This window comes from Stigmatopora nigra, chromosome 9 (genome assembly GCF_051989575.1).
Source record: "Stigmatopora nigra isolate UIUO_SnigA chromosome 9, RoL_Snig_1.1, whole genome shotgun sequence".
In the NCBI taxonomy this organism is placed as follows: Eukaryota; Metazoa; Chordata; class Actinopteri; order Syngnathiformes; family Syngnathidae; genus Stigmatopora; species Stigmatopora nigra.
The window spans coordinates 10,404,282-10,427,225 of NC_135516.1; the positions used below are offsets into that span (position 1 = coordinate 10,404,282).

General features: G+C 45.5%; 2 protein-coding genes across 6 annotated transcripts in view; one reads left to right on the forward strand and one right to left on the reverse strand.

Moving 5' to 3' along the window:
• The window catches only part of clstn2a (calsyntenin 2a), a 31,350-nt gene extending 24,933 nt beyond the window's left edge, over positions 1-6,417 (forward strand). Inside the window, exons 10-18 of the mRNA XM_077723777.1 lie at positions 879-1,041; positions 3,133-3,299; positions 3,416-3,564; positions 3,632-3,832; positions 3,920-4,089; positions 4,302-4,447; positions 4,519-4,639; positions 4,930-5,126; positions 5,345-6,417. Coding sequence (XP_077579903.1) covers positions 879-1,041; positions 3,133-3,299; positions 3,416-3,564; positions 3,632-3,832; positions 3,920-4,089; positions 4,302-4,447; positions 4,519-4,639; positions 4,930-5,126; positions 5,345-5,530 — 1,500 coding nt within the window. The 3' untranslated portion in view covers positions 5,531-6,417. The remainder of the gene's footprint in view (positions 1-878; positions 1,042-3,132; positions 3,300-3,415; positions 3,565-3,631; positions 3,833-3,919; positions 4,090-4,301; positions 4,448-4,518; positions 4,640-4,929; positions 5,127-5,344) is intronic.
• A 3,618-nt stretch (positions 6,418-10,035) lies between these two features.
• Positions 10,036-22,335, reverse strand: spsb4a (splA/ryanodine receptor domain and SOCS box containing 4a). Of its 5 annotated transcripts, XM_077723782.1 has the most exons (5): positions 22,112-22,335; positions 16,593-16,689; positions 12,664-13,571; positions 12,557-12,585; positions 11,912-12,396 (listed from the first exon to the last, which is right to left on the reverse strand). In XM_077723782.1, the coding sequence occupies exons 3-5, from the start codon at positions 13,415-13,417 to the stop codon at positions 12,388-12,390; spliced, it is 792 nt and encodes a 263-aa protein (XP_077579908.1). In that variant the 5' UTR covers positions 13,418-13,571; positions 16,593-16,689; positions 22,112-22,335; the 3' UTR covers positions 11,912-12,387. The 5 variants fall into 5 exon arrangements, with proteins under 5 accessions (XP_077579904.1, XP_077579905.1, XP_077579908.1 ...); XM_077723778.1 differs by lacking the exons at positions 11,912-12,396; positions 12,557-12,585 and adding an exon at positions 10,036-10,430; XM_077723781.1 differs by lacking the exon at positions 12,557-12,585.
• Between the last annotated feature and the right edge of the window lie 609 nt (positions 22,336-22,944).

Sequence of the window (22,944 nt, forward strand, 5' to 3'; positions counted from 1 at the left end):
GGCACGATGAGACAGACAGCTGTTTTTATCATTCACTTCTGAACCACTTCTAATTCACAAGGGTCGCGGGGGGTGCCGGAGCCTATCCTAGCCAGGAGACAAACAACCAATCAGTGATAGCAAGGGATAATTTAGTGCATATTTAGCCTAGCTTTCATGTTTTTGGGATGTGGAAGGAAACCGGAGTACCCAGAGAAAACCCACGCAAGCCTAGGGAAAAGCCTCGACTAATAGTAAACAAAAAAAAAACAAAAGATGGCACTCCCCAATGATTCGTCATGCAACACGTTTGTCCGCCATTCCGGCTCAATCAATGTCAATGTCGGCCAACGACTTGAACTGGCTCAAACCAGTCTTCCTACCCCGGGGTCGATTGTTCCTCTCGCACATTTCTTAGCATGGCATCCCACCTGGTGATAAGCCTTCCAATTTGCCTCCCGTGAAAGCAATCGGCAATTTGTCTGGATGGATCTATGACACGCTCGCGCCTGGGTTCAATTACCTTAAAAAAAACACCCAAAAAAGGTTGGGAGTGGCCAAAAAAAAGCATAGAAAGTGGTTAACGCTTATCCGCTTGATCTACCTGCTCGCTCGCATAGCTCGGCTTCTGCGCGGGTGAGATTAGAAGCGCGCTTTGTTTCGCAACGGATGGGACGGATTGTTAGGGGGCGCCGCAGATCCGGACTATCGAACGCCAAAGTACTCGTATAAGTACAAAGTATTGGTGAAGGAGTTGCTAGTTTTGTGCACAGGCAGTCTAAGCAAGGCTAAACTGTGGCTAACTGCTATCATGTGCACTGATGTGAGCCAGTGACTTGCTGTTGCCTAGTGACCGACCATCTCTTCTTTTTCTTCTCCATCCTTGTTTCCTTGTGCAGATTTGTGACAAAGAGTGGCACTATTACGTGATCAATGTGGAGTCTCCCGCCGTCACGCTGTTTGTGGACGGCGTGACCTACGAACCCTACCTGGTGACGGACGATTGGCCCATCCAAGCCTCCAAAATTGATACGCAGCTGACCGTGGGGGCCTGCTGGCAAGGTACATTTATTTTGAAATGACTTTACCACTTCCTTCAAAGTGGATCTAAAAAGGATTGGACTCTTTACAACTCGTCCATTTTCAATAATTGACCGACAAACTCAAGGCCAATTAGCCTAGCATGCATGTTTTTGGGCTGTGGGAGCAAACCGGAGTACCCGGAGAAAACTCACACATGCCTGGAATGAACATGAGAACTCCACACTTTGAAGACTGACCAGGGATCGAACCCACGACCCCTGGACTGTGAGGCCGACATGCTGTCGGTCTGAAAAACTCCCAATAAACTAAAAATTCTGAATACTAGCGAAAACTGCAAATGTGAAAAAGCTAACCAAGGTCCAAAACCATATTTGTTGCCGCTGCCATCCTTCCCAGTCAAAAGCCATCGGGCATCCGATGAATGAAACGGGCTTGTACAATAAATTGTCCCAAACATAAATAGTCCAAGCATGAAAAAGGCTCCCACGCGAGTCGGCGTTTCCTTCCCGAAGCGCGCCACCAAATGACGCCATTTTCCCCACAAACGGCGATTAGTCGCTACGGGCGACAAATCCCCAATGAAAAGCACGTTTGAAGTCCATGTCGGAGAGAAAAAGAAAAACAAATAGAGACTGAGGCGCCGTTCCTTTTGAAAGCTGCCGTTGGAGACTCGCTCCATTAGCCAGACGCCTAAAGCTAGTGGGCTTTGAGGGGGCGGGGCTCGGCCCCGATTCACGGTGCCTGGCCACACCCAAAAATTCAGGTTCCGACGACGGATCCGTTTTCGCCCTTTTGCGCCTGATTGCAATTTTCTTCTATGGAGGCCCGATTGGTCGCCGCCCGCGCAGTGAGAAAATTCCCCGAGGGCGGATTATTGCGTCCCGACGAAGGCGATTTAAGCCGCGCTAAGCTGCCAGCGATAACTTTGCGGGACATTAGCGGGCCAGATTGCCTTTCACACTGGCGCATTGAAAAGATTTCTTTTCCTAAATGATTTTCTACAGCACAACATTTTTAGCACCATAAAACAAGTCCTGTTTTCAAATGTTCTTCCTCAGAAATTCAAAGTCAAAATACATGAAAATGAGGGCACTTTTTTTGTCTTTTTTTTTTTTTAAAGTGAACTCGCCATAGCTAATTGGTCTTTGACTGGGCGGGGTTTATTACCCCGACCCCTCCCTCCAGTTTTTACCCTCATTTCTACCCGATAGTCCACATTGGCCACCATAAAAGTGACAGCGGCATCTGTAAAAAGTGCCCTAAAAATGTCCATCTGCCCACTTTGTAGCAAAAGCATGTGGCTGGAAAGACAACAAGGGAGAAAAAATGTCAGCCCCGCCCCCACGCCGTCCCCCGAGGCAGCCCACGCTTGACGAAATAAAATAAAACCGCCAAAAAGCGCACCCGGATGGAAAAGGGGTGACGTGCGCCAGTCGAAGCGTCCCCAAACTGGCAGCTAATGCATAAATGGAAAAGCAAAAAAAAAAGTGACATCTATACTTAAAGCAACGTAAAAAAAAAGTGACACGCATTTTCATGGGAAGCGACGTTTTGGCGCGTTGGCGGGACGATTTATCGGCTGTAAAAAGATGGATTTCCGTGCCGTGACATTTGCGGAGCGTTTCAGGACAAACATCCGTTTCATCTGTCAAAAAATCACAGCGGTGCGATGCGGCATCGCGGCGTAGCGCCGTAGCGGCCTGTCATTGCGCCGTTAAGCTAACGCACGTTAGGGAACGGCGCTTTTTTCAATTTATACATGGATTTATTTTTGTTCCTGCTACAATAGGCTCCGCCCCTCGCTTGTTGTGTTGTTGACAAACTTTGAAGAAAGCGACTCGCTTGATAAGAAAATGGCGGTTTTATGGGACTTACAAAGATGGACGATCCAATCACGTGCTGGGAAATTGGGTCCGATTATTTAGAAAAACCCACACAGGCCTGGGGAGAGAACAAAAAAAACTCCACACAGGTGGACCCACCCACCAGGATTTGAACCCAGGTCCCCCACTGTTGAGAAAGTTCTAGAAATATTGTCTGACCTTTCTTGTTGTTGTTGTCTTAACCTGCTTTACTTCTTAATGATGGCCGCTCTCTTTCGCCCTCTAGGGGGAGAAGTGTCCAAACCCAGGTTCGCACAGTATTTCCGCGGCGGCTTGTCGGGCCTGACGGTGCGTCCGGGGCGCATCGAGAGCCAGAAGGTCATCTCCTGCCTGCAGGCCTGCAAAGAAGGTCTGGATATTAACTCTCTGGAAAGTCTGGCCAAGGACATCAAGGTGGGGATTTTGTTTTTACACAGTTAAAACCTTGTACACTTGAGGTCTATTTTGGGGTCATTTTTAAAGTGAAATTCTTGTTACAGTATTCCCCCCGTTTTTTTAACGTTTGGCAGTTCCATTTCAACCCAGCGCAGTCGCTGTTGGTGGTGGAAGGAGACGACGTGGACAGCGTCAACGCCGCCATGACCAAAGTGTCCTACATCAACTCTCGGCAGTTTCCCACGCCGGGCCTGCGGCGCCTCCGCATCAGCACGGCCGTCTCGTGAGCCACCAAACGCCTTCCTCGTTGGCAAATATTGCAAATATATTGGAACACCTCTCTTCCTCAGATGTTTCGGGGACGACGAAGCGTGTCTCTCCGTCCCCGACGTCCGGGCGATGCTGACGGTCCGGCCGCCCAGCGAACCCCGGATCACCATCGGCGGTCCCCGCCGACTGCTCCGAGCCGCCGCCGACCTGGGCGCTCCGCCGGGCGTGGCGCCGTTCCAGGAACTCTCCATCACCAGCACCGTAGCCAAGGGGGGCGCCGGCGGGCTCGGCGGCGGAGGTGAGCGTTAAACCTTTTGGCCTCGGGCGAGGAGCGGCGTCCCTTTTCACCGCCGTGACTCCGCCCCCGCAGCCCGGAGGACGGGGGTGATGGAGGTGATGCACAACCTGGACTACTGCGACATCCTGGTGATCGGAGACGAGCTGAATCCGCTGAAAGAGAGCCTGAGTATTCATCACGCCGCTCTTTTGGGGAAACACTTGGACGCCGCCAACTCCACCACGGGAATTTCCATCTACGGTTAGCTTCCAACATTCTACTTAAATATGAAGATGTTTCATTGACGGCTCATTGAATAGCGTATTTTCCAGACTTGAGTGTAAGTCGCGACTTGAAAGAAAAGTTTTTAGATAACTAGTCTTAAAAAAAACTAGCTAATTGCTCTGCTAATTGATGAAAAAAATGCGACTTATAGTCCAGAAAACGAGAGTGACGGTCGGTATGCGTGTCAGGTGTGGACTCCATGGCCCACTACGAGCAGACGCTGCGTCAAGTGCGCTACAGGAACTGGCGAGCCGCCTCGCTGAGCGACAGGAGGTTTCGACTCACCTGCTCGGAACTCAACGGCCGTTACACTAGCAATGAATTCATCTTGGAGGTGCGCCCTTCTATACCCTCCTCCAATTATTAGCCGTCGTCCGAGTGACTCCTCCTCCTGCTCTTCCTCAGGTTAGCGTCCTTCACCACGCTAGGCCGGCGGAGCACGTCAACCACGCGGCCGCCCAAGCGCAGTACTCCAGAGCCCTTCACCACCCACTCTTGATACGCACGTCCAATTCCCGCATCTCAGGTCAGAGAAATGTGGAATGCGACCCGCCGAAAAGTCATAAATTGTAAGATTCCCTGATAAAAATTAGCTTAAAATCAGATTGAAATAGCGGCCCGGTGGTCTAGTGGTTAGTGCGTCGACCTTGCAGTGTTGGAGTCGAGGGTTCGAATCCGTGTCAGTCCACCAGGGTAGAGTTTGCATGTTCTTCTTGCCCGGATTTTCTGTGGGTAATCCTGCTGCCAGATAGTTTGGACGTCTATCATAGGCAGCCCATTTAACTTTTTTTTTTTTTTGAAATATGGATCACCCAGCGACAGGAGCGGCACCTCCGGCCGCCACCGTGGTCATCGTGGTGTGCATCGCCGCCCTGGTGGTCATCGTGGTCATTGGCGTATACAGAATCCACGCCACTCATCAAGAAGGCTCCAGGGAGGAAGAAGATGGCGCTAGAGAACCTGAAATGGAATGGGACAAGTCTGCGCTCAACATCACTGTCAACCCCATGGAGGTACTACGGAATATACGTAGTAGTATACGTAACTTGAGATCAATTGCCCTTTTTGAATGATTAACTCGCTACTAATGGCAACTTTGTCCTACTTTGGTAAATCCGATCGCAACTCTGGGCCGTTTTTTGGACCGTTAACCCTTTGACGCCCGCTGACGAACGTCGGTCGTCCGGCTGCCGAATTCTATGACGATGCTGACATATTTTCTCCCCTCCAGAACGTGAGAGGAGCTCACGCGCTGAGTGAAGATCTACGGAGGGAGGAGGAAAAAAACGTGGGAAGAATGAAGAACGCCAAGTCGGATAAAGACAACGACGAGGACGACAACGAAGAAGCAGAAGAAGAAGAGGAAATAGTGGAGAAGACCAAGCTGAACTGGCACAGGTCGTGCACAACATACTGAGAGCCACACACTTACTGTACACGACACAACTCTTTTTCTCTCCCTTACCAATATTTCCTAGCAAACACTCCCCCCTACTGGACTAAGTTGTAACTACAGCAAGCAGATCCCATCTAAAAATGACATACCGTTAATAACCAGAAGCGATCCAAGCTAATGTTGCGCCCACACAAATCTATTATTATTTTTTTTTTTTATTGAATACACACGTAAATATAAATGTCTTCTTTCATCTAGTATAATTTTAGAGGAAAAAAAATGTAAATTGAACAGGCTTTGAACCACAAAAATAGAATAGGAAAGATATCAATGAAAAAAAGAATTTAACGTATATACATATCTCTTGCCCTTTATACAGTTAAATCTTGTTAAATCGTGTTTCAATCTAAAACTGGATTTTGCGTCGAAATTTGTTACAATAAGAAAAAATGCTATTGCGCCATTTAAAACTGGATGCAGTGACATCTTACTGACTATAGGGGTGGTAAAGTCCATTCCACTTATTTGACGTATTATACTATAGAAAATTGCTAATATAATTAAGATTGTTAGCCCTCAAAATACCCATAGCAAAAACCGGTAACAACATTCCCACTGTTGTAAAAAATGCAATGCACTCGTTTTGGGCGGAGAGAGTTTGTCTTTAACCTCCGCAAAGTAGCTCAACGTCAGCTTTTTCGGTAGCTATAAACACGCTTGTCGGGTGTTGATGTCATCATTGTGAGACGGTAGTCGCATTCGGACCCACCAAAAAGCTACAGTTGGACAGAAGGAGTTGGGAATAGTTCTTTTCTATCTTTCTTTTCTTATTTGTGAAGAAATGCTAGAGATTTCTCCCTTGTAGTGGTCATTCTACTCGACTTGACCAATAAAGACTTTAGAATCTACGCACGTGCAAGTGTGTGTATGTGACGATCCAGGGCAATTAACTCGTTGGCTGCCATTGAGAATTTCAACATCAGAACAAACAGGTAAAAATCAGGTCACATATTTACTTCATTTCATTTCCCCCCACTTTTATTCACGTTTCATATATCTGCATACATTCGGCATGTAAAGAACACAGTCAGCGTGCTCTCACCTTCAGTAATAATAATCAAAACAAAAGCAGCTTTAAAGAAACATTTCCATTTTCCTCTCTTCATCACCAGCATCATCGTTTTCATGAAAATGTACCTGAATGCAACATTGATTCATTTAAAAGAAAACCATTAACATCAGACTCCACACAATAAGGTGAGTTATTTGGCTGCCATTGACGACGACAGATGTCCGATTCCTTTGCCGTCAATGGCATCCAATAAGTTAAGAATACAAACTTATATGTAAAAAATAACAACCAAAAGTGACTCAAGTAATTTCTCCTAAATGAACCGCGATTGGTCTACAGTGTGCGTTTGTTTGTACGCATAAAAAAAGCCATCTTCTACTCCAGGGGTGTCCAAACTTTCCCCAATTTGTATTGCCCTTAACAAATAATACAAATATTGTTGAATAAGGTCAACACAAGAAGCTTAAATTCGGTTTCAGTTCCAATCCTTAACATTCACAACGTCTCTCGTATCAGTCAAGTGCACAAAACCTGACGACATGTTGAAACTAATGTAAAAATAATGTAGGTAAAGTATAATTTTGTCCTCTTGTAAATATATGTATTTTTTGTATCCTTTAACTCATTCACTTTTATTGACAATTATAGAAATCAAATCCTTTCAACATGGAAAAGCGTGATTGGAACTCCCAGTCAAAATGGATTGGCCGTCAATGGCAGCAGCCACTAAGGTAACACATTTTAAAAATACATTTTAAAAACCTGTTAAAAAAATTTGATTCATTTAATCAATGAAAGTAGAAGGATTTCCAAGTTCAGAAAAATGTTTGGACACCCCTGTTGAACTCCACGTGATCTTCTAACATGGAATACTTTGGTCAAAATGACATTTAGTGTCGTGTCCAGTGCAATTTCAAAACAAATGAAATATTAAATATATGAACAAATTCATTTTTTGTAGTACAACTGCTCGTAACCGAGCGACTACTAGAGAAAACAAGATTTTGCAGTTCGATTAAAACTCATTCAAAATATACATGAATTGAAAAGGTTATTAACAACCCAGAAAAGACCTGATAATTTTCAAAAATTTATTTTACTAAGAATTATTACTTTGGGGGGTTTTAAAACAAACAAAGGTCATTTAGAAACCATTTACATTGTTAACAAAAAGAAAAGTTTTTTTTTACTTTAGGGGCACACAGCACAAATAGGGGGTAAAAAAATGATTATATATAAGTTTTTCTCCGTAAAAAGAAGTTAAATTTTGGGGGACAAAAGTTCATTTCCTTTTTAAATTGGCTAAAACTAACTTTTAAAATAAGATTTCTGTTTTCACTAAGTCCAAAAAATGTTTTGTGTGTGCCGTTTTCTTTATTACAAATTAAAGTAGTGACAAAATCCTAATTTATGTTTGTGCATTTTCAAATAAAGTTCTGCTTTCTTCACAGATATGACTTGTGAAAGTTCTTGTCATTGTGGCTCCTCTGCAGTCATCAATCACACAATTTTCACCTTAAAGGGAAAGACGACACCACCGTCTTACGTGCATTTCAACACAAGACAAATCTTGGTTTGCGTTGTGCAATAGTGGCTAAAATGTAGGACACCTAAATTGCCAGGACGGCCATCAATATCAGCAGGTTGGTAGAGGCTTCCTGCATGCTCCTTGGAAGACTGTTTGTTAGAAGAGCAAGTGTGGAAAGCCACATTCCAGTCCTTTTCTTGCCAATGCTACCACCTTTCTGTAACTTACTCTTCTTATTTTACCATGTGCTCACTAGCCTGTGTGAAGTAGTAACATCTCCAAATATACACAAACACTCTTAGAGGGCCGTGGCCTGACAGGTAAGTCATTGCCCTTGGAACCTCACAACTGTAGCTGCGTGGGTTCAAATCCCGGTTGGGACACATTTTCCCTTAATTGTTTCTATATATTTGTAGTCAAAACCTTCCAATAATGACAAAGTCAAAATGTATCTACTTTTCCCTAACTAAGTATGATCTGGGTTTGAAAAGAGACAAAATAACAAATACTACTATCTTTTCTTGTAGAGTGGTGGCCTAGTGGATAAGTCATCAGTTTCCCACTTCTTTGGTCTTGGGTTCAAATCCAAGTGCATGCAAAGATTTTCCTAATATTATTCAGGTAAATGAATGAGATAAAAGTACAAGTACTACTGCTTTCTCTCACAGGGTGGTAGCCCAGTGGTTAAGTCATCAGACTCCCACATCTGAGGGCCTGGATTCAAATCCCAGTGCAGGCAAAGATTTTCCCAATGTTATTCAGTTAAAATAATAAGTTCGAATGATTAAGTGTTTAAGTGTATAAGTATTCAGTGGTGGATGAAACATTTAGTCAAAAAAATGACTAAGTGTTTACCCCCATTTCCTTGGATAAAACGTTTCAGTACTACTGCTTTCTCTCACAGGGTGGTGGCCCAGTGGTTAAGTCATCAGTCTCCCACATCTGAGGACCTGGGTTCAAATCCCCGTGCAGGCAAATATTTTCCCAATGTTATTCAGTTAAAAGAATTAATTTCTAATGACTAAGTGTTTAAGTGTATAAGTATTCAGTGGTGGATGAAACATTTAGTCAAAAAAATGACTAAGTGTTTCGCCCCATTTCCTTGGATAAAACGTTTCAACACCCTTGTATAAGTGGGACACGAGTTGGTGTAGTGGGTTGCACACTCGCCTTTGCACGGAGAGAACGTGAGTTCGCTTCCCGGTGTCGGCGGTTCACTGACCAAGCAAGCGGTCGAGGGTCGGCCGAAGGCCGACCCGAGAACGCCTTTCGCACATACAGGTCCTTCAACATTCTTCCGAACTGCCGAAGGCAGTTCGGAATATAACCTTTTGCTGAAAAGTATGACTAAGTGTTTAATATAAATTAAAAAGATTTTTCTTTTTTTTTTTCTTCTTCTTCTTGTTCCATTTACCAATTCTTCTTTCCAAGTATTTTCAGCCAAACGACAGCAGCGGGAATCGAACCCAGGTCTCCCACACGGGAGTCCAGTGCACTAACCTCTGCGCCATCGAAGTGGTTACACTTTCCTTAGTAATCATTTGAGTGTCTTTCCAAGAAATACACAGAAACAACTAAGTGAAAATGTGTCCCAACCGGGATTTGAACCCACGCGGCTCCAGTTGTGAGGTTCCAAGGGCTGTGACTTACCAGTCAGGCCACGGCCCTCTAAGAGAATTTGTGTCAATTGGAGATCTCATTACTTCACACAAGCTAAGTGAGCACATGGTAACATAAGAGTAAGTTACAGCAGGTAGTAAGTCAGTCTCCCATCCAAATACTAACCAGGCCTTACCCAACTGAACTTCAGGTATTTTCAGGGAAGTATGCCCTCAGGCCAACAAGGACATGAGATCTGCTTCTGTGAGTACCTATAATTAGAGTAAAAGCAAACTTGGATCTGTTTAGTATACATCTTTCATCAAGTTTGTCCCACATTTACACACAGCCACTATATCCTATCATCAAATATATAAATATATCTATCTTATAGGTGGTGTCATCTTACCCTTTTGCCTAGCACATAACCACACACACACATCCCCCAAATAATTAAGACTTGATGGCAAAATAAGTTAAAAAAAACATCAGTGTATACAGTTTAAAGAAAAACAGGACCATTTTGTGCTTCTGCTGCCGGTCGGTCCTCCAGGGCCTCCAAGCTCATTTGCTCGGGCGGGGGTGCCGTGTCACTCACTGGTACTGGAGGTAATTTTTCAAGGAATCGGGCAGAGGGAGGTTGTGGATCTCTTGCAGGCGCTCTCGACCCAACGCCAGGCGGGCGGCGCGGCGACACAAGTCCGTCAGAGGAAGCGGCTCGGCTGACGGAGAGAGAAAAGAGGGCAAAGGTCATGGACAAGACTCGCTAATGGCCTCGACGTAGGTTAGGAAATCGTTAATGGCAGCAGTGTCAAAACAATTTTATAACCTATAAAAAAAATGCATCTGGAATAAAGACTTTCATTTGAACACAAGAAATTGTTGTTGAGTGACAATACTTGGTTGCATTTGGTACTCAGACTCAAACCCGAGTTGCATTCTATTTGCACCCAAACACAGCAATGTCGACAAATAATGACCACTTACAAACCAAAGGGGGAAAAAAAAACAAGAATAATACAGCTTTTTGCCAAAATTTCAAACATTCCTTGCATTGCCAGCCAGCACTCTACCCACAATGCACCGGTCCACTCTGCTGGGACTAAACAAGCGCTTTCACCAGGTAGCGCGCGAGTCCGTGAAAGAGGAAAAATGGCACCTCCCGCCGGCGCATAAATGGACAAGTTGGGCTCGCGAGCCGACGGGACGCACGTGCCGACGGCGTGCCAGAATGCGTCCGAGCGTGCGCTAATCTGCCAGATTAAGGCGGCAGGCAGGCAGGCCCGACATGTGAGCGCCGACACCGGCTAGCTTTCCTTCCTTCACGCAAAGATGGAGAGAGGGAAGTTAGTCGTTTTAAAGTTAACATTTGACAATTTTCTTCAACAATAAAACCATACAGAATCGTCCATTATGGTCAGCAATGCTAAAAAAAAGGGGGTAAATGGGCCTATCGGCGAGGAGGATCCGCATGATTGGATCACCTAAAAGTGGAGTTTGCGGTGTCCGGTTCGACCTTAGGTCGAGTTACCCGAGGTGCGCCTCGCCCTATTCACGGCGACCTGTCTTTAATAATTCAATGTTCTTACATCTTAAATAACCCACAATGCATTTGAGACCTTCTCGATTGACAATAAAAAAATAAAAAAAACACATTTAAGTAAGCCCATCGATCGGAGAAACTCAAAGTAACTTACACAGGAGGACCGACCGGGGATCAAACCCTCGGCCCCAGAACTGTGAGGCAAACACACTCACCACTCAACCACCGGGCGAATGACATTTGAACATCTGACACTTAAATCCACTTTCAAAAGCTAAAGCTGCACTTTTTACCTGGAAAAAAACCCACAAGATCAGTCCATACTTTCAATCCCGCCATCAATGTTGCATCGGCGCTCTAAAACAGAAACGGGAGCACATACGGGCAAAGGCAATAATGTTTATCTTGGCCGTTTTGGTTTGCCAGGACATGTGCGCTTGTTTCCACACGCTTGTCACACACCCGGCACCCCATTTTTCAGTTTGCTTCCGTACAATCTGTCGCCCACAAGCACCCAAATCACAAAAATTCCGGGATTAGCCGGCGAATATTGCATTTTTTTTCCTAGCGGGCCGAATCAGACCTTCTCGGAGGCCCACTGGCCACACCTTTGACACCACCGTACTGAAAACCCACACATACACCAGATCTCGAGACGTCGCCCACGCCAAGACGACATAGGCGGGGAAGGGTGGGATATTCGGCATGGCAATAAACGGAAGGCAACTTAATGGCTTACACGTGTACCGTGTCAACAATTAGGCGAAACGTGCGCATCGGCACTTCCTCGACGTCGGAGCTCATTACGCCGGCCCTCCGGCTCGTCTAACTTGTTATTTGGCAAGCGGGCGGGCGAGCGGCGGCAGCTTTTATGTCCCGCGTGTTTTCCCGCGCGATTGGGCGTAATGACGGGGCAATGGAGCAGAGAGGAAGCCGAGGAGAGAATAGAGAATGGCTTCCATAAAACCTCCGCATTCGCTCACTCGCTGGCTGGCTGGCTACTTTCATTAGAGAAAGGCTCCTCGGCAGCGATAAACTCAAAGCGGCGCTGGTGGAATTCAACGTAGCCCTTTTGTTAACTCATTCGTTGGCGACCGGTCAAGTCAGACGATGGCACATCCGGATTTTCTGGCATTTTAGCCGCCCTGTATACAAACCATACCCTTAAAATGGTTGAAATTGATAATTTCTCATATATAAGCTTCACCGTTAGCGTTTGATCTTTTCTCCATTTTGAAATTAATGACCAAATCGGTGTTGTGTTATGACGTTTGGTGGATGTCAAGTCACACATGTAAACCATACCCTGGATTTCTTGGAGCGACATATACGAACTATATGCCAGAAAATACAGTAAGAATATCATCCATTCATTGCAAGTTAGCTATATTCAAAAAGAAACGTCAACTTACGATCGAGGCCATTGATGTAGCTGATGGAAATCTCGCAGTGTCCCCAGACGGCGCTGACGATAGGGTGGAGCTTCTTGCCTTTCAATCCCCGGAAGGCCACGCCCAAGTACTGTCCGTCCACCACGAAGCTCAGCGTGCCCTCGTCCATGTCCAGCACCACCAGCAGCGAGTCGGGCAGGGCGAAGGCCTCCTCGGGCTCCAGGAAAGACGGGTAGGTTGGCGGCGAGCCCTGGGCCCGGTTCTTGCTGTCGTGGTACAGGCGGTTGCGGCCCAGATCCCAGCCCCAGGACTCGCGGTCCGAGCCCACCAGGGCCGTGTAGCCCACCGAGTGCAGGGGGGCCTGGGAGGTGGCCACGCCCACCACGGCGTGGGTGCCGCGCTGCCGGCAGGGCCAGTGGATGCGCCACACGTGGAGCCCCCGCGTGTAGCCCACCCGCCCCCGGACGCAGTCGGTGCTCTGCGCCACCGGGTGGCGGTGAAACGTCAATTTGTCCTCCTCCTTGATGAAAATGTTCAGCGAGCGGTCGTCGGCGTTCCAGGCGTGGCGCAGTTGCGCGTCCGGTCCCGCGCACGGCATGTCCAAGAGGAGGTCCAGCCTCGGGGGCTTGGACAAATCCGGTCCCCGGGGCTCCGCCCGATGCCCGCACTGGAGCGCCGGACGGTAGGACGGGGAGCCGCCACTGCCACCGCCGCCACCGCCGCTCTCCGCACGCCCGTCCACCGACTTGACGCCGCCCGAGATTTTCTGGCCCATGGCCCAGACGGAAGGTGGCTGGCCGGCTGCCGTTACCTCATCCGGAGGGCGCTACTGGGGACCGCTAAAGCGGGTTCCCGGCGAAAGGGCCAGGCGCTTCGCTTTCATGCCCCGGGCGGGCGTCTTCGGGAGAACGCGGGTGCTCCCGCCCAACCTGTCCACAAAAGAGGGGGGGAAGCAAAAACAGGGTTCTTAAAACAGTGATTTCAGACTCAAGAGTAGCGAATAAAAGGACAACCATTCATACTCATACTTAGAAGCAATAGCACAGAACACACAATTCTTCCAAAAATAAAGTCATATTTCAAATTCATAGCCTTGGCTGTCCAAAACATTTGAAGTGGGAGGGTTGGCAACAAATGAACAAATGCCCTAAATTTAACCACTAAAATGACGGGACTCATTTGGTATCAATTGTTCTATTTACTACTGTAAAAAAATGCTACATTTCTACCAGGCTATTTTTACATTGTTGTTTTTTTGCCAACGGTAACCTTTGCGCACCCGCGTATTTCCCAGCCAGTGCGCCAAAGTTGACGAGGGCCATAAATCCCCAGTTGGGAATTTTCCATCCAAATCTCAAACGGCCTACCGCCAACCAACGCTAAAGACGCTCTGGTCCACGCGTGTAATGTGGATTAAAAGGGACTTGAACGCACCACATACCCCTCCCCACCCCAATTCCCCCTCCCCCATCTCTCGACAAGCCCTCGTGACCCCCCCCCCCCACCTCGGGAATGAAACAGAATAAATAGCCTATTAACAATCAATGCGACTGGAGTACACCAGCGAGCGAGCGTTTGTCACCGCCGAGGTGTGTGAAAAATGCGGCGTGCTAGCGCGTGCTACGCCATTAGCGCCGCGCTGATTGAGCGCCTACGCAAAGCCTCTTACTCTCTCTCTCTCTCTCTCGTATACAAGTGCTTGCATCAGCTATCTAGATTAGCCCGGGGGCGTCGAAAACTGATGCACGTCAATCAAGAATTGAAGGATTTGGGAAGTTTTCAACTAAAAGTTACATCAATAATGCATTCAGACAAACATGAGCCTAATCTCCAAAAAAAGCCAAAAGGTTTGCCATCACTTAAAAGAAGACACAAAACCACAAATGACTTTCTTCTCCTAATATGACTTTGATCTCCTAGAAGAGAAACAATGGGTGAGGCGGGGGAAGCCGGTGGGCCGGCAGCTGAAAAAACAAAAAGATGGAGTGGCTATCGCTGTGGGACAGGACGGAGCGCACAGCACAAAAGTATCTTTCCCTCTCTCCCTCCCGCCGTCGTCGACAGACTAAACGCGGGCCGTCAGATTAGGAGCGCTTGTAGCGTATCGGCTAAAAATAGCCAGCGGGATCTATCCTATTATTGTATGAGAGCGGGGAGAAAGAAATCCTGGAGTAGCTTAGCTACCAGCTACTTAGCACTCAAGATTCCTAGCGGCCTTGGGTGGAATTTCTTTTTAAATTGATTTCCAAACTAAATGATTTTGACACGGTGCAAAGATTTGAGTTAATTACCTTGTTTTTTGACTTACCTTATTATGATTTCTCTAATTACCTTGTTTTTTGACTGAGTTTTTGATGTCACAATATGCTAGCTTGATGTTGACACAGAACAATGTAAAACAACATTGGGGTTAGCATAAACTAGCATACAAAACAGTATTTTTTTTTAAATCCATACTAAGTAGAAATGTTTTATCTCCTTCTTAAAGCTTATCAGTAGTACACGTTCCCCTAAGTCGTGGAATTTGATCTCAAAATTTGCTATCTTGTTGAAAACAAGATGGCGACGGCGGAATGGACATTCATCTCCGCCGACTTGACATCTTTATTCGGCGGTAATGGAATGTCGAGTGCCAAATAAGCAGAAACAAACGGTGGCTTTCACCGCAGCGGAGAGAGCAACGGGGATGCCGCCACGACTCCACGCCGACGTGCACTTTTGTTAAGTGTAGACGTCTGACGGGGCCGGCCGGGCGGGTGGGCGCCGCAAAGTGCGCAGACGTCACGTGATGCCAACAAGCGCGGACCAGAGAGGGACTGGGCGGACACGTTGAGTCACGGGAAGCTCTGACAGGAAGTGGGCTGGCAAAATGCCGTCTCCACTTTCGAGAAGAAGCGAGCTTCCGTCACCCCTCGTGCTCAAACATAATTGGACGAATAGCACTGTCAATGGCACTAAAGTGTTAGCCTTTGCAGGCAATTCTGGGTGACTTTCTAGCAAAAAAGCTAACACCCACGTTGACCCAACTTAAGCTAACATTAGCGCTTTTGGCTGTTGCCTGTCACTTGACTTTGTCTCAACATAAGGTCTGTGGACATTGCCAAAAAGAAGCTCAATAAATCAACATTCATTTTAAGTGGGGGGGGGGGGGGTCCAATGACGTGAAGCAACCCCCCCCCCCCCCCTCCCCCCGCCCAAACATGTTCTCAGCTGGACTCTCCCTCAAATTGCCTTCTGATTTTCTGCCTCATAGCGTATTCCCACTTAAAGGGACCCCGCGGGGTCCGGGGACACGCGTGTGTGCGCAAATTAATCTGTGATACAATGGAGTGGGGGGGCTTATTGTCCCACCTAGACCAAAATTGTGCCTGAACGTGCCTTCTGCCAACACACAAAAGACTTCCAAATGTCCACTTTGTCCCAAGAGACTCGTGGGGGTGCGGAGGGGGCCCCCTGAAAAGAAAGGGGGCAGTCATGTTAAATCTCTAGGCTTGGGGAGGTGCACATTTATTGTCGCCCCTTGAAATAATACACATAAAAAAACTAGTTTTTGACTCAATCTACTTGTTCTGGGAACATTTTTTTAAAAATGCTTGAAATTTGCGATACTATAATTAGCAATGCATTAGTTAGGAAATCACTACCATATTCAAATATTAACAATAACCAGAAAAAACAAGCTATGCAATACTTCATCCCTTCAGATTTTAAATAATTTTCTTTAAAAAAATGCTTGAGATGTACATACAATATTCAACAAACTAATAAAAATCAAGAGAAAAGCAGGTGATGAGCAATGAGTTCAAAAGCCTTAATAATGCAGAGAATTTAACGAGATCCTTTTATAGCCAATAAGAATGCCAATAAAAATCAAATGTCAGTGAACGCCACATAGCAATGCGTTTTAAGAGCGATAAAAAGGATATTTTAAGCTTCCATTTGGATTCTACCTTTATCACAAATGTGAAGCAAAAACGGCGCCCGGTCTTTCGAAAACGATCACTGCCGCCAGCTCTCCCGGTTAAAACTAATTGGACGTATCTGGGTCTAATAGGCAGAGAAAAAAGAGGTTGGGTTACAGTAAGCTAGCTTTCAAATGACATGCATTGTGATAGAAACATTATTAGAATAACTTTTTCAATATATAGTTAGCACATTTTATTTACAAATACATCATGCATTTGAATGGGTGAATTACAATATAATGTCACTGCATTAGCAATGCTTATTATTATGATTATTTGGACAATATTAGGGTTATCAATCCTTACCTTCTATTCCACCATCTTTTTTTAACGACTAAGAGACAAACGTCACACATTTTACTGCATCATTTTGAAACGTTATGCATCACTTTGAGAGGTTTAGCCACTATTTTTTAATCATTTAATTAGCGTGCCAAGCCTGCCCATTAAAGCCAGTAGTGTTTGTTTGGGATGGCGCATGCTAATTTAGCAGTTTAGCTTCCTCCCCGTTCAGGCAGGCGTCACGCTGTGTGGAAACAAAGTAAGAGCTTATTGACAGAACCACAAACCCCCGACCGGCACCCCCAGGCAATTGTCCGCCTCTTGTGCACACGTCAATACAGTTAGCCTAGCCTAGCTTAGCAGCGGGAGATGATCCACTCGCTCCACAAAAAGGCAGATGGACGTCAGAGTGGGGAAAAGTCGGACTTGAGTATAAATTGCAATCCCATCTAAACATTTTTAAGTGCGATTTATAGTCCAGAGAATACACCAGTCCAAAGTCATTTCATTTCAATGTTTATTTTTTGGCATTTTCGCCCTTTTTTGCAACCTGCAACCTTGCCTTCTGACTTTGGTACCTCCATCTTTTACACACCGTTTTTATTGCGAAAGCCCCTTAACCCCGCCCCCCCGCCGTCATTTGCCCCAGCAGATGCGGCTCGGCGTCTGTCGAGCCCGACCTCTCTTTTTGCGCGTCCCCCAGAGAGCATCGGTCATTAACGCCGACGGCAAAGCGGGTGCGGGCGCGGCGGCCGGTGGGCGGGGCTTCGAGCCGCCATGACACGAGGCTCGTTTGTCAATTAAATAGCCTGCGGACGGCAAATCCTTCAATTTAATGGGCCCAAACGCGTGTGGGGGAAAAGTGTAATTAAACACGGTCACTTTTAAGAGGTGATTATATAGCGGACGCCAACCCGTGGCAAGTGCTTGGAAGCGTTGCCAAAAAAAATGACGTCTTTTTTTGGTAATGTCAACTCACGGACTGCGTTTGTTCATTTGTCCGTCCCTCTTCGGATTGGTCGTCGATAGCGCTGTGGATGGCAGCCAATGAGGTATAAATAAAACATTTTTGGGTGTGGCCCAATTGTTTATCCTGCAAAATTCGATTGGACAACATGCAAGATCATTTAACGAGTAGAGAACTCATTTGACCTGCTAAATGCTACATGCTAAATATGCTGCCTTTCAATAGATCTAAAACAATGTTTATTTGAGATTTTTTGTAATGAAAAAGGTATTTTAATGGTTTGTTGTCCTTATGAGAACCAGAGCTGCTATTATCCTTATGTTAAATTGATTGGCAATACATTTCGCGATAACTAAACATTTTTAAAAAGTCTCCATTTTCTATTGGGTCATTGGATTTAGACCCCCCCCAAGTGTGCATCCCACTTGTTGATAGGCCATCAAATTTCCAGTCATTTTCGAGCAAACAAAAAGGCCCCGCCCAAATACCTCGGCCAGACGTTGCCATGACGACTGCGGGCACCCGGAACGAGCGCAAACACGGGCCACGATCGACAGACAGGCGCTCGTGTCAGATTTAAGTAGGATGCGGATGACGTCTCCTCGATAAGCGCCGCAACCAGCCAGCAAGAATACGCGTAGGCTTCCAAAAATAACGAGCGTCTTATGGTGGTCATCAACGGCCTCCTCCTCCTCCTCTTCCTCTCTTCTCCCCGACACCGGCAAATTCGTCCCCTGGGCCCCATAAAACATATCACGGGCGAGAGATTGGAACACAGATTGGGCTTTGCTAGCTAGTAGCTAGCTAGCGAGCTAGCCGCGAGCACACACTCAAAAACAAGAAGGTGACTCTCCGGTTTCGTTGGTGTCTCGGGTTTCTTTGATTTATTCAAGACGTTGGCCAAGATCTCTTACGGACGCTAAAGCTCCGTTGACGAGGCGCCCGGTTTCTTTGGACTTTTCCGAGGTTTTGACGCCTTTTGAAATCACCATGTGTCATTTTTAGTCACTTTGTGTTGATTTGGGGCATTATTAAGTCATTGTGTGGTTCTGTAATATCTGTAGGTGACCTCTTGTTGTTGTAGGTCATTTCCTGATAAAAGACATCTATCGCCGTCAATGGCAGCCAGTCAGTTCAACACCCGACCATTTACTGTGCTTGTTCATCTTCCTTCTTGATTTCCACTTCCATTGCTTGCAGTTTTTGGTGGGAATTTTCTCCTCCTCCTCCTTCTCAGGTAGTTCTCTTCTTCTGCCAACCCTCCAGTGATGAGTCACCTGGCCCTTTGGCCATCTTTCCGCTCGGAAATGAGTCAGGGGAGCGTGAGAAGCTTCTTCCCGTCCGCGACTTTTTCCTTCCTCTCCTCATTTCTTCTCTTCTCTCGCCATCGGCCCACACTAGCAGATACAAGCTGTTTCCTTTTTTTTTTTGCTTTTCCGCTTTTGGCCCCCCGCCTCATCTCGCGTCTTTCCTCCGCGAAACACCCCCGCTCGTCCTCGACGGCGCCCGTCAACACGATTCGCGCGACGGCTCGTCACTGTCAGAATTTTTTGACGGCGCGACGAGAGATGGGCCGCCATTCTGACGACTCACCCGCCCGTCATTTGGCGCTCGATTGACAATGAGTGGCGTTCCCGCCTCCCCGCCGGGGGTGGAAGTCGGCGACCAATGTTCATTGGCTGCCAGCCTCCCACTTCAAATGGATTAGACGTCTGCTACAGATAAACTCCTTTAGCATGTAGCATTAGCATGTTACAAAATGAGCATTTCAGAAATTATTGAACTTCTGGTGATTGACTCCTAAAAGTTGAAATGAAGTTTTAAGTGTACTTTTAATATTCCATTAAAATATAGATACTTGTTTTGATGTTTTTGCCTGCTACACTTGATTTTATTCTATTTTACTGACAAAAACCTCCACCCATTTTGTCTTTGTCTACTGTTCAAGCCACAATTGGGCTACTCATGAATAATTATATTTTGGGGTGGGGGCCGTCAGGGGAGATTCCCATGTGTGACTTAGCATCCCTAATTATGCAAATGGACTTTTTGGGGAGACCAGACACGCTCCAGTCCAATTAGATAACGCTTACCGAGCCCTAAACGTCAATTGAATGCGGGCGCAATTTAACTCTGAAAAATACCCGTCACAACAACAAAGAAACTAATCAAATGTTGATTTATTAAGCCTTTGTGCACAAATGTTGATTTATTTTTTTAACCTTACTGCTCAACTGGCAGGAACAACGACAATGATAGATGTCCAATTCCCTCAAACTGACAACTCTATCGCTAGACATGGGCCAAACTGGTTTAGTTTAAGCCCAAAAAGTTGACTTATTTCCTGACCTCGACAGGCATTAGACTTTCATTGATTGGCCCCTCTCAATGAAAATGAATTGGATGGTCGATGGCGGCAAGCGAGTGAACTTTTTGGGCCAAAAATAAACCGTTCCAGCCTACATCTGGTCATCTTGTTGGCGTGAATGTGACCCCACGCTAGGCACGCTAACTCCGAGGCAAGCCTGTTTATAAAGACAACAATTTCCTGACAAAGCGCTAACTATATTTCTATTAAAAAGCTAAAATTAGTCTGAACACGGTGTGAGCTAAGTGGGAGTACCGGTACAGTCTGCTCTATTTCTGGATAGAAAATATCCAGTTACAAAAGCTTGAAAGAGAAGAAAAGTGCTACGAGGCTCGCTAGAATGTGAAATTCTACTTTCTTTATTTCCAGCACAGAAAAACACCAAAAAAAAACGCTTGTCAATTTAGAAAAGCCCGAGAAAAGGCCAGGAAAAATCCGCTGGTATTCCCACCGAAGGCACCGTGACATAAATTGTTGCATCGTGGCGATGAGTCAGCGTCTTTGTCGCTCACGCCAAAACGTAAAAGATTTTTTTTTTTAAACGCTTTGGAGCCGTGCAGGAAATTAGCAAGGCAGTAGGAATGCCGTGCCCACTTTTCTACATTCATTATTTACCAGGCGGGATATGACGATAGGTATCGCTAAAGCTAGGTGCTGTCGTCATTTCCCATCATTGTTGATTTGAGTCATACGTCAAAAATTCATAAACACTTACGCCGCCGAATGACGATGTCGCAAAAGTGGGGATGTTCGGGCAGATGGACGTCAATGGCGTCCAATTAAACAGCAATCCACTTTAACCCTTTGGCTGCCTGATGCGGGGAGGATTTTATGCTTCTGAAAAATACCATTTTATAATCTACAAGGTTTTATTTTGTTCTTTAGCATCTTTTTCTAATGTTGTGGTGACCATTTCACATCCAAATATATCAATATGAGCTTCCTGGGGAAATGCATATATATTATGAATAGTTGAGAATGAAAAATTTGGGGGAATTTTAAAAATACAAAATTCAGTCAATAAATCATTTCTCATATTTCTTAGTGATTGTAAAACAACATTTCAGGGTATGGAAGAAGAAGAAAAAACTTACCTGTGAATCCTATATTCGACCAGTAGAGTAAAATGTCCTTTCTGTTGTTTATAGACGTCCAATTCATTTCAAATGGGAGGTCTGACAGCCAATGAATGAACATTCATTGGCTGTCATCCCTCCCTTTATCACAAAACAGAAAATGTACACATTACTACAACACCTGCCATAGTTGCAGTCCTAATGTCAACTTCTTTAGAATTCACTTTACTTCCCGTTTCAATCATAATTTTGCATTTTTCTTGATATGATTTGCTTTCAGTGAAGTCATTTGATTTTGTAGCATTTTGCAATTTCGCTTTGACCTATTTGCATTCGTAGTATTATTATTTTTTTGGAATTGGCATTTGTGTTGTAGCAATTTGCATGTTTTTTTTTCTTTATATTTTATTTTTTTTCATTTCCGAGGATCGGTATCGGAAGGAAAAAACAGACGATCAGGACATCGCTACTAGCTGTTTACTTTCAAATACACATTGTCAATTCAATACTTTGCAATACAGCCAAGTACAACAACAGTGCCGCTTTTCCTATTTGAACAGGTGGCTCGAGGTAGCATAATGAAAAATACATAGGGCAGATGTTTGTTTGCTTATCATCTTGGGATTCACAAAACACACCGAGGATGGGAGACCCATCAAAAGGGTCATTAATAGTCCCAGGACTGGCTAGCAGATGAACTTAATTCAAACGACTACTGCGGTAAATTAGTCGCAGGACATACAAGCAGCTTAATAGACCAGAGGTAATCAACTCCACGCTCGAAACACCCGGTGTAAACACAAACACTCACCACGCCAGAAAGTCGCTGGGCTCAAAAGGTCACTTTTCCGGAACCTTTTCCGCGTCCCCCGATGAGATTGAAGCTTTCTTTGTTCGCCCCGGAGACACGTTCCTATTTCGGCTATTCCAGCGAGCATTCGGAGCAAACGAGGCGATATCGTGCTTCTTTGTTGCGGCGCAGATAAATGGTAGCTCGAAGAAGCCGAGAAGCCAAACCCCGACGTGGTGGTGCCATTATCGCTGAATGCGGTGCGCTGATTGGACCTCTCCGATGCGTCATCTCTCACGCAATTGGTCAGGGAGTTGATGAGACGTTTACGGGTCGTTCAGAAAGTCCGCCAAATTGAAAACGTGGCGCGTGGTTCGTGAAAACGTTACTTTCTGATATGAATGATCTAATGTGGCTATTAGTAACTCTTTCAGCGCCACAATAACGAAAATGTGGCTCCTACTTTAAATGGATTGGACGTTTAGCACCGTCAGTGGTAGCCGATAGTCAGAAATGTTTGTCTTGAATATTCTGTGACATTGCAATGCCACACGTTGATTCATTAATAGTTGGCTTTTTTGTATGCATTCACACATTCATTGTCTTTAAAAATTGTTACCACTGCCCTGCTTGTTAATTTACCTACTCAAAAGTCTGATTTTTAAAAAGTATTAATATCCAACTAACTTCGTCTACTTTATAAACTTGAAATCTGATGCCCCGTAGTGGCAAAACTGTGTAATTACAAGGCCTAAATCCACTAAATGCATTTTTTATACATCATAATTTGGATTACTTTTCGACCCTATTGTTAACATTTATATTTAGGTTAAAGCTCAAATAAGAACAAAACA